At 26.5% G+C, this 11,961-nt stretch overlaps 1 protein-coding gene across 1 annotated transcript in view; it reads right to left on the bottom strand.

Annotated features, from left to right (window-relative positions):
* Nucleotides 1–10,892: 10,892 nt before the first annotated feature.
* Nucleotides 10,893–11,961, bottom strand: part of LOC101505533 (uncharacterized) — a 2,715-nt gene continuing 1,646 nt past the window's right edge. Inside the window, exon 4 of the mRNA XM_073368007.1 lies at nucleotides 10,893–11,961. This exon is cut by the window's right edge and continues 1 nt beyond it. Coding sequence (XP_073224108.1) covers nucleotides 11,071–11,961 — 891 coding nt within the window. The 3' untranslated portion in view covers nucleotides 10,893–11,070.

Here is an 11,961-nt window from a genome sequence, read left to right as displayed (position 1 = left end):
TTGATTCCATAACATGATTATGTAAATGAATAATTAGAATAAATAATGTGAAAAGAATTTGTCAGATATTTAATCCAACACATGGTATGCCACAGAGTTTTGACAAGAGAGGGGTTGATTAAGACCCTACAATACATAATATATGATTGTTTGGACAGAGATGAAAGCACCACATTGTGCAACTGGCATACATAACATAGATTGTATCTGTTCACGACTTTCCTCCTTTCAATGTTCCCTTCCTTCAAACATCACGTGTTATTTTTACCCTCCCAAACATCCATCTCTTATGCTTCTTCTGCTATTAAGCCTCTTTCTTTAACAATATATATCTCTTAGTTTATACACTAATATCACTTTTGTTCATTATATATAAACAAAGACTGTATCTATACATTCTAGGCGTAATGAATTTTTATATTTTCAATCCATTATAACTATTAAATTATTAATAATATTTAATTTTTGTTATAAGTATTTATAAATGTTTATTAAGTATTAACATATGATAAATAGTTGTAAAAGTTGTACTTAAGTATTCAAATAAAAATATCACCATTGTAGATATTTTATTTTAAAATTATTGAGTAATTTGATCATTTTACATATATTAAAAAAATTATATAAATAATATTAATTAAATTGTCTGCATCATATGAAATTTGCACCTAAGATCCAAAACACTAGTAATAACCATCAAAATATTACATTTTCCTCAATATTTGTCAAACTTTATATTCTTCAGATCGACCATTTCTTTCATAAAGAGATATTCGTCTTCGACAGTCTTATAAAGTATTTGTTTAACCTTTCAAACTTTTGCTAAATACAAATGCAGTTAGATACTCGCTACCTACATTTAAAATAGTAGTGATATTAAAAACTTCAAAGAAAAATGAAGTGACCTATTAAAGTACACAAATAAACAGTTGATGAATTACTTGAGATCACATGAGTTGCACAATTAAATACTTCTAACAGCTTACAAACTTTCGCAACTTTGTTGCATTTTTCAAGTGAACGGGTGTGATCATAATGAGGCTCTCTTTCTTTGTAGAATGCAAAGAAAATCTTAAATTACAAAGTAGTTAACAACATATTAAAAGTTGAATTCCATCTTGTTGGACAATCAATGACGAGTTTCCATTCTTTTAAGCTTTTTTTCTCGATCACATCACAAAATGTCGTTAGTCTAGCATCGGTTTTTTTTAACATATTTGACACTTTCACGAATATTGAAAATGTTATCCTTAATGTTACTAAGATCGTCTTGCACTAACAAATTCAATATGTGTGCACAACATCGAACATGAAACAAATAGACAAACAGCCACCAAAGATTAACTTACTATTTAGAGATAAATTATTTTTGAGACATGTTAAGCACGAATCATTATAAGAAGTATTATCAAACAAATACTAAAAAAACATTACCTTTAATTCTCTAAGTTTTTAAACATTTATATATAGCATCAGACACATCAATACCACGCCTTGGAGGGGTTTCACAAAACGAAAAATTATTTTTGAAGATTTCATCCTACATCAACGAAATATCTTGTGATAACCATTTATTCAACTACTTGATGTCTAGATTTCCACATATCTGTAGTTAAACTAATCCTGCTCAGACTTTCTAAAAGATTCTTCAAAATTTTATTCTCCATCTCAAATAATGCCAAACAACCACATCTTGTTGTTTTATGGGTAATCTTATGAAAATATGAGTTTGCATATTTGAAGCCTCACATCCAAATATCGTCATCGACAACACTAAAATGATATTCTTGAACCATGATAACAGTTGCCCTTATTTTCTTCATCTTTTGGTTAGAGTATCTAACACTGGGACTAATAAAAAGTATACTTGACTTTGATGACTAAAATGGAATAACATCTTGTCTTGTTTCAGCAGTTGTCTGCAACTTCTTTTGATTGCAACCTCTAACGTGTCATTTCAAATGACTAGTGCTAGCTCTTCGTCTTCCAGTAGACAATTTTAGTTTACAGATCTGTAAACTGCTTTCTTCATAACTTTAGATATTTCAACTTCATCAAAATTATTCCAAACAAGTGATGTTTTTTTTTTTTCATTTCTCCCAACAATTAGACGATTGTTTTCTAGAGCGATGTCATTTTCATTTGTATGTGTGTTAGCTTCTTCTTGAGTGAATCTATAGGCATATCTTCACTAGCCTCATTAATAATCATATGAGTACATGAAATTGGTTCACTTCTTTCTAAAGGAGAAGACATTGGTTGGATAAAATAAAAATAAAAATGATAAAATAAAATATATTATACAATTATACTAAGTAGAATAATAAAAATATAAGTAATACAAAATAATGCTTTTAAAAATTAACAATAAAAAAGATTATTAATAACAAAAAAAAGTCTAGAAATAACATAATAATAGTAAGAAATATAATGTTGAAACACTTCTTAAATTCATCCAAGCATGTCATCAACCCCATAAAGCCTTGTAACATGGGTCATAGACCAACAAACTTGGATATGTTAAACTCCAATCAAATTAAGTAATAATAATATTATCACCAACTTTAAAACACTCCTAAAGAGACCGAACCTATTTTATGTATTTCTTTACTTTTTTCTTTTTTTTACAAATTCACATATACTTTTGTGATCTCAGGTTTATTTTTACTTACAAAACCTAAAATTAGAGCAATTTCAATGAAGCTTTTGGAAAATATTTATGAGTTTTTACAAAAGCTAACTTTACTAAAGGAATATAAAGATAAAAGGAAAAATAAATAAATAATATTTTGAAGTAATAAATATTGAAGTCTTTCCTCTACCCCAATTTGAAGTATTGAACATATTTAATATGGATTATATTTGATCTATTTCCTTCAATCAATTATAATTATAAACAATAAATCATTAGAGTTTCTAACTCTTACTTATTAATAATATATATTAAGGTCACAAATAAATAGTATTGGTTTTTAAATAAAATCAATTGCTTACATACTTTCAAATGTAGCATGCAATCTATAAGACAACCTGAATGAAAATTGAAAAGAATGGAGAATGACAATTGTCGACTGATAAGTTAAGTTACATAGTATAATAATTAATACTAATAATCATAAAATGAATTATGAAAATCGGAAAGAATAGATAATGACAATTGACAAGTTACATAGTATAATAATTAATATTAATCATAATAAAATGAAGGATGGTAATAAAGTTTTGTTAATTTATGTTATTTTTGAGTTTCAGAAAACTATTTAAAAATTAAGTTTTATGCCACCGAATATATTACTGAATTGAGTCGTGTACTAGGTCGCTCTCTTTAAGAAGTTTCGCGGTACTGTCCAAATTATGCAAGACAGACTATCAACCACGAAATTCCCAGGATAAACACCCCAAATTCACTGTATCGGAGTTCCACTGTACCGTAGAAAACTGTTCTATAATTCGGAGTTTCACTGTACCGTAGAAAACTGTTCTATAATTACACCATCAATATGACGCTCAGAGTCACTCTCAATATGACAGTTAAAGTCACTCGCAATATATATGACCACTCGTAACTACAACATAATAACTACTCTAGAAACCGATAGGACTACAGTACCAAACCGCTCTAAAAATCAAAGGTACTACGGAATAACAACCACTCTAAAAAAATAAATGGACTACGGCATAACAACCGCTCTAAAAACCGAAAGGACTACGATGTAACAACTGCTCAAAAATTGATGGGACAGCAATACAAAGCCGCTTTAAAATATCGAAGGGACATAAAGAAAGGGGAGAAGTGACTCGTGAATTAGGCGGACATAATATAAAAGGGAGAAAAGATAAAGTTGAGAAATGCATCCAACTTTGGTGTATTTTTTAGAATAGTTTGAAACTCATTATATAGTAATAGAAGCAAACTCATTATATAGTAATAGAAACAAATTCTTTTAAAAAAAAGTTAAAGACTTCATCCGTCTCACAACAAATGTCACTTTGACAACAATAAAAATTTATTTTAACATGAATGTCATTCACAATTTTCAATACAACTTTAATTATATATATTTTTTATATTATCCTTCAATGATAACTACACAACGTCAAAAGAATTATTTTACTTTACATTGAAAATAATTAAAAAAAAACTCACTAATAATTAAGATATATAGTTTGGTCAAATGGTTTCTCTCTTTCTCTTGATTATTATATTTTTTCATATATGTGAAAAAACCTTTAGACGACACTTATTTGTAAGACGTACTATTTATCAATGTAATAAATACTATTACATCATTTTTTCATTAATTATTACCATGGTCTTCCCTATACCCTCTAAAAACTAAAAAGGAGTATTAGTTTCATTCTATGATTCTAAAAAAAAAAACCATGTAATGATATTCTTTCATCTCAAAATAATTAAATTATTTGATCAGTTTACATGTATTACAAAAAAATATAATTGAAAAATAACAATACTTTGATAAAATTATCGTTGTTAAAAATTGATGTATTATCAATTTAATAAATATATTATATAAAATAATTAAATATAATTAAAGAAAAAATATTAAAAATTGAATGAATCAATTATTTTAAAATAATTTTTTTTATAAATAAATCAGTTATTTAATATTATTTCTATAGTTTGTAGATTACCCCATTGGATGAATTTAATCAGTTATATAATATTATTTCTACAGTTTGTAGATTACCATTGGATGAATTTAGTAAGACCATGTACACACAAAAATAAAAGTATTGCGAAGATTCCCCAAAGGCTCTGACTAAAGAATAAAGTATTAAAGAAATGGAAAAATGTTGCCCTCGTGAGAAACACCTTTTCTTTCGCCACAAGATATTAAATTATACTTTCAATACGAATATAAAAGTTTAACTTGAAATAAACAAATCTTACTTTGTCAGAGGAACAGTTCAAGAACTATTAATTTGCTTATTGCTATATAATTCAAGAACTATACGAATATAAAACTTTTTTTTTTGTGCATATTTAAGTAGTATTTTAATGTTTATGGGAAGAGACATGTTAGCAAAAGTTTTTTGGGACATTCATTTAAATATTAAAAGTAAAAAAATCAATTTTGAAAATTATACATTCAACTAAAAATCTAAAATTTTGAATTTGATTATGTCATTCTACTAGCTGGTAATGGCATTATAAGTATATAATATAACAATTTCCATTTCAATTTTAGTTCTTAAAATTTATAAAATAATATTTTTAAATTAAATAATTTTAGTCAATTATTTAATCATCGATTAAAATATTTCTCTAGAAAATACTTTTCAACCTATTATTTTGAATAGTTTCGTACTACAACAAAACAAATATAAAACCTTTAAAATTGAAAATTAAAATAAATTAAAAACAAATATTCTATAATTTGAAAAACTAACTTGTTCGCTTTCAAGAGCCAAGATGTTTATTTACTCTAAATAATTTATACTAACTTTGTAACTAAAAGAACCTAGAAGAGTATAATATTTCCTAGAGATGTCACTGTATACAGGGGCATAAAGAACTCTATGTTTCTGCGCTCAAAGAAATGTATGCATATATTATGTGAAAAGATAAATTAATACGACATATAAAATATTTATATATGACGATATATAGAATATTTTGCTAAGTTTATCAGAAATACAACGTATAGAAGTATGATTTATATTTTTGTTTTTGAATTATTTAGGGAGATTTTCTCACTCGTTCTTACAAAAAAAATTACCCACTTAAAGAATTTCAAATGAGTCACTTCTATAAGAATTTCCAGTGTACAAATACAAATTGACGCCTCTAATCCATTCTCGAAAAAATATTTATTTTCATAATTATTGACGGTTTATTTTTTTTTTAAGTAATAAAAAAATTATTATAGTCTATATACTCTTTTCAATCTTTGGTTATAATTGAAACTTATATTAATTAAGAATTTTAAAATTAACTTCATTTTTCCAAATTTTCCTTCATTATTAAGAAATTGTTTTTGAAAATAAAATTTACATTAATTAGATAGTATTTTATGAATAACTTCATTAAATATAATAATATTGGTTAAGACCTTTTTGTATTCGGAATTACTCCAAACATAATTTTTTCTTATCATCAAGACAGAAGAAAAAATACTTACATATTAAAATACTCTTAATTTCCATCTCTTCTAAAAAAAAAAAAAAAAAAAAAACTCTTAATTTCAACCATTACTATTTTATTTTATTTTTCATGCAAAGACTACAAATAGTTCACGATATATAAACAAATTACTCTCGTAAAAATAAAATTATCGTAATTACCCTAAATATTTATACTTGGAGAAAAAAAGTATATAATTATAGATATCTTAGGTTTCTAATAAACCCTATTAATGAAAATAAAATATTAAAACCATAAAAAAATTAGAATAGAGGGAGTATAATTAGGAGACATTGATATAATTGGAAGGAAATTGAGGGATTGAGATTCCTCATATATATATGTGGTTGCTTAGTTAATCTTTGCTTATAAAAAATAATATATGTGGTTGCTAAACATTTTGTCAAAATCATTGGGACCATATATATTAATCGACACATAGCATGGCAAGAAGCAAATGGCTATAGTCCAATCTAAATCCAACTGTACCTTCTTTGATTTTGAAAGCCATCGATCTATTACCCTCATCTGTCTTGGAAACTCTCAACACACTTGTTCTTGTCTCATTCATCGAATTTTTCTACATTAATTATTAATGTTCTTATATTGGTGATGGAAGTGTATTTCAATAATTTTAGATGAATACTTTTTAAATACAACCTTAAATCAAATAGTATTTGAGTGGGCACAAATAAATGTAAACAAATTAAAATAAAAAGTAATTAAATAATATTAAATGATGTGATTAAATTATTTTTTTCATTTGTATACGTATTTAAACATTATTGATTTAGGATTATGTAAAACAAGTATTTTTTATAATTTATATTTTGTTTATCTTATATATTAGTGAGTTGTTATGTACATGTATTCTATTATAGTAAATTTGTTGGAATTACGAATTATTATTTTTGTAAAATTATAACATAGGACTAAAACAAATTTTAAATTAAAACCGTGATAAAAAAAATAGAATTTTACTTGTATTGCATAAAAAAATTAATTTTTTTTAAAATATATATATATATATATATATATATATAATTATTTTACAAAAATTTAAAATCCTAACTTTTATTACAGTGACTGACCTTAGTTTGTGGCTGTGATACACTTTTATATCTTGAATATGAGCACAAGGAATATATTAAAACTTTATAATATTATCCGGCAACAATTGGATCCTTGTTGCAAAAGTAAAATGAGGAATAACTATAGAAACTCATCAATAATGTATGCATCTTTTGCATGAGAGAAGAAAAATAGAGGCAGGCTTTTTCGTGAATCAGAAGACACGCTTCAAACAAAATACCATAATTACACTGTGGAGGTTGAACCCTTCATTCACTCCCAACAACCCCTCTTTAACATTAATGTAACTTTTGTCCACACGTGAACAATACACATTCCACCTAGGACTAGTTTTACTATGATCTCTGCTTTCAAAAACTCTCTTTAACAGTATATATATATCTTCAAAGTTACTGTAAGAAATTTTCAAACATAAATTTAGTAGCACTGTTTTATTTTTACAAATATAATACACTCTCTTAATTATAAGGAGAGATATATTTTTATTATTTCACACATATAAATAAAAAAGAGACAAAAATATTTATACTAAATTAACTTTATCAATTATTATAGTACTGTATTTAATTGTCATTATCGTCAACAAAAATATTACATTTAAAAATAGATTGCTCATTATAGTCAAAATTAGTATTAGTTTGTCTTATAATCTCTCTTGTTTTCTTTTTAGAGAAGTTTGTCTTATAATCTCGTTAGTTAGACTATGTGGAGACAGTATAGTATATCAAAGTAGGGTCACGCTATTCAAACATCTCAATATTGGTTAAATTTTTTTGACAAATAAGCCAGAGACAAACAAAAAAATTGATTAAGTGGGGTCAGGTGCCCCAATGTATACAGAATAGAATAGATAAGGATTATAATTAATATATGATACAACTTCTCATATAACAAAACTAACATATCTTAATTATTTGTAATTAATATTAATCAACTTTTTTTGAGTCAACTTATAACCACATATAATCAACTACTAACCATATTCAAAATTCTATCAAATTTTTATTATATTCTTTTATATTAAATGTATATTACTACAATTTTTAATAATATATTCTTTTGAAATAAAATAAAAAATATATAATTTAAAAATTGATATATTTAAACTAAACTCTTAATTAAATATATTAATTTTTCAATAATCATTAATTTTTATTTTTATTTCAGAAGAAGTAATATATTATTATATTTATCTCTTATATAAAATTCTTTTGATTAATGTATAAAAATTAAAAAATATAGTTTTAAGAAAGAAGTTATAAATCTTTTAATTTTTTATATTTAATTAAATATATTTTTCTAAAAAATTTAGTTAATGTTGTTATAATATTTAAACATTTTCTATCACACGCTGATTAACATAAGGGAAGACATGCATGGCATGGGTAAAGAGCTCATCATGGGAACGTAAAAGTTGATTTGACATTTCCTCTCTAATCGCTTTGTTTTATTGTATTGAGTGCAGATTAGAAGTAAAACTGGCAACCCTATTCCCCTAGACATGACTTCTCATCCATTCAACACAGTACTATGTGTCAAGTATTCTCCAAACTCCAATGTTTGTATACTTATCTTTATTTAATTTCAAACATTAATTAAACACCATAGTACATGTTTGAATGATGATTTACATTACGCCGATGTTTAAAAATTTATTAGTTAGACTGATGATATTTTTTAGAAATTATCATAAATGAGCTTTAATCGTCTTATATTTTAAATATTAATTTAAGTACTATTCCATTTAATTAATGTAGATTTCTGAGAAATATTAGTTTTTGTTATTTTTATTGATTGTCGTAAAAATTAAGAAGACGGTTTTGAGAAATGTATATGATATCATTAGAGTTTCAAATGATTTTTGAGAATCCATACCCAATAAACCACCTATAAAAATAGATCAACATAAAATAATTTAATGTAGATCAATATTTAAAAATGACACAAAACTCTAGCGATGCTCGACTTAGAGGTAGAAGTTCGCATTTGTTCTTGTCCGTACAGTTAAGATAGTCATGAGAAGACTTGTTAGGAGTGTTGTTCTTGGAGACCATAATGCTAGTGAACTCTAAAGGCATGTGTTAGTTTTTGATGTTCCAAGATGGACGTCAATGTTCCTACTTGAGAATGTAGAGTCGATCTAATTGTTGATGTGAATCATACTTCTTCTTGTGAGATTCTTACCCTTGTTGGTACCATATATAAGGGCTAGTATATCTGTATAGACATTTTGATGTCAAAGTATATTATACAATAAAGTAGGGTTAAAGTAAATTATGAATTGAGTGAGTATATATAAGGGACCACCTCCTATTCATACGAGTTATAACTGAGTTATGATGTGTTTTAAACTTTTTAATTGATTGGAGTTACGTCTTTATCTTTAATTTAAACTCGTGGTGAACTTGATCTAAATAAAGACTAAAACATCATTTCTTAATAAAAATATTGTCGTTATTCATTGAACATAATTTTTCATTAGATAGCATTTAAAATTTGTGGTAAGAGTTTCCAAAAATTCTTTATCTCATCATGTGGTCTAGTTCATTAGGCTAAGCATCTTAGATTTAATGGATGTTTGTTTTTATAGTAGATTGTCACATAATTTTGCTAATTCCAATTGAAAACATTTGCACTTAATTACTAGTGTGTGTTTTGAAATCCAAACTTTACGGTAGAAACTCAAGTTAAGGCAAAAGCTACAACATATAGAGTTTACTTGGCCACAAATTTACATCCACTAAGTTGTTCCAAACATTAGTTTCATTCTATGATTTCCTAAACTCTTAGTCTTATATGGGTTAAATATTACTCTATCGGTCTTAAAATACTTGATCTATAAAAAAAAAATATCTTCAGATAAAATATCATTTTTATTATAAATATATTTATTTTGTATTGTACCACTTAATTTAATTTTTTATTATATTATTATGATATTGATAATACTTTAATATTTAATAAAAATAATCAAAGAAAAATAATATTATTTATTTTTCATTCCTACGTTATTTTTAATATATATGAATGATAAATTGACAATAAAAGAAATAACAAAACTTTAGAATAGAGTGATTTCATCGTTAATAGTGTGACCTCGCTAAAATTAATGAGCGATTATGTGAAGAAGATAAATGGCAATTTCATATGTTACAATTTCAATGTTGAAACAGCATGGGGCATCCACCATATACTTGGAAGCAACAAAGTTTTTGGCGGATATAGATATGAAGAAAATCTAATGGAATGTCAGAAAGCCAGTTTCTTGGATAGACTAAACCACACATAAATTGAATTGCAACCAGACAAAACACGAGAAAAGGTCGAGGCATGCACCTACACTCTCTCTCATGGGCTACTTCTACTACTGCACTCAACTCTTATCCATCAATTTTCCATTCTTTTTGAAATTGTGAACCACACACATCATTCAATATTAACATTAGTAACAATTTTTTGACAACATTAATTAGTAGCCTTTTATTTAATAATGTTATAGTGTTTCATTCTTTTAATTTCTCAGCAACATTTTAAACCCAGACCAAATTCCAAAAGTGAAGTAACATATGAAATAGTGAAATATAATATAAACAAAAATAATAGTTAAAAAATTAATGTATCTGAATTAAATTTTAATTTTAATCAGAAACAATAATTTTTCAAGTATAATAATTATTTATATTTAATTTCAAAAATATATTATAAAACAAAATTAATTAATTTCCCCGGCAGTTCAAAAATTAATTTATCCATTTGTACAATAAGTGACCAATAATAAGATATTTCCCGCCGGTAAAAAACAAAAGATCCCAAGTTTCCCCCAACCAATGAATTTAGCAACTAAGCCCCTCGTACTTGACTGGAATTGACCTATTACTAAACCTTTGCGAAAGCAAGTTCCCTACCACCGTTAGATCACGGCAAAACACCCCTTGAAACACCGTTGGATTCGCAATGCTTGGTGAAGACATAGCAAACTTATCTCCCATTTCCAATTCATCCAATTTCTTCTTACTTTTTTCATCTCTTGCATTCTGTTGCACTTGAACAACAACAACCGAACGAGTGTTGTTATTGTTATTGTTATTATTAACACTAACATGTCCATTTGCAACACTTTTTTGTTGTTGTTGTTGCAATTGTAAATTCATCTTCCTCTGTTTCTCAGCAGTCTCTTCTTCCACAATACAATTCATAACATTTGAATAACCTTTCTGAAGCAACCTATACAACAACATAGCAGACATCCTCGCTCTATCTTTAACTAACTCAATATCACGTTCATCACCAAATTCACACCGTTCGATGAAGCACGTGGTTTTCTCTGGTTTATGTTTCAAACAAAGCAAAAGATGAGCCCGTTGCAATTCTGATTTACCACAACCACGTCTCAACCCAATCAAAGCATAGTAATCAACATTCTTCGTTTCACCATTCGCCATTTTCTGTTTCAGTTGTTGAATTTTCGCTGTAAGAGTGCATAGTTTCCCAGGAATTTCATTATAACGAACATTGTGACGCTTCCATAGAGGACCAGCTAGTTTACGATCTCGAAGAATTGTGTTGTATAGAAGCTTTAAGTGTTCGAGATCATGAAGAGAATCTTGGTAGCAACGAATTGTTTCTAAAATTGAGGCTCTAGCTTCAAGAGCTTGGATGCAAGTAGGGTCCAGTGAAAGTGTTCTATTACAATCGGCAATTGAATCAGCGATTCTACCTGCTGA

Source organism: Cicer arietinum, chromosome 4, assembly GCF_000331145.2.
Source record: "Cicer arietinum cultivar CDC Frontier isolate Library 1 chromosome 4, Cicar.CDCFrontier_v2.0, whole genome shotgun sequence".
Lineage (NCBI taxonomy): Eukaryota > Viridiplantae > Streptophyta > Magnoliopsida > Fabales > Fabaceae > Cicer > Cicer arietinum.
Note: the sequence above shows the minus strand (reverse complement) of the source record. Positions and strands in the feature narration are given on the sequence as shown.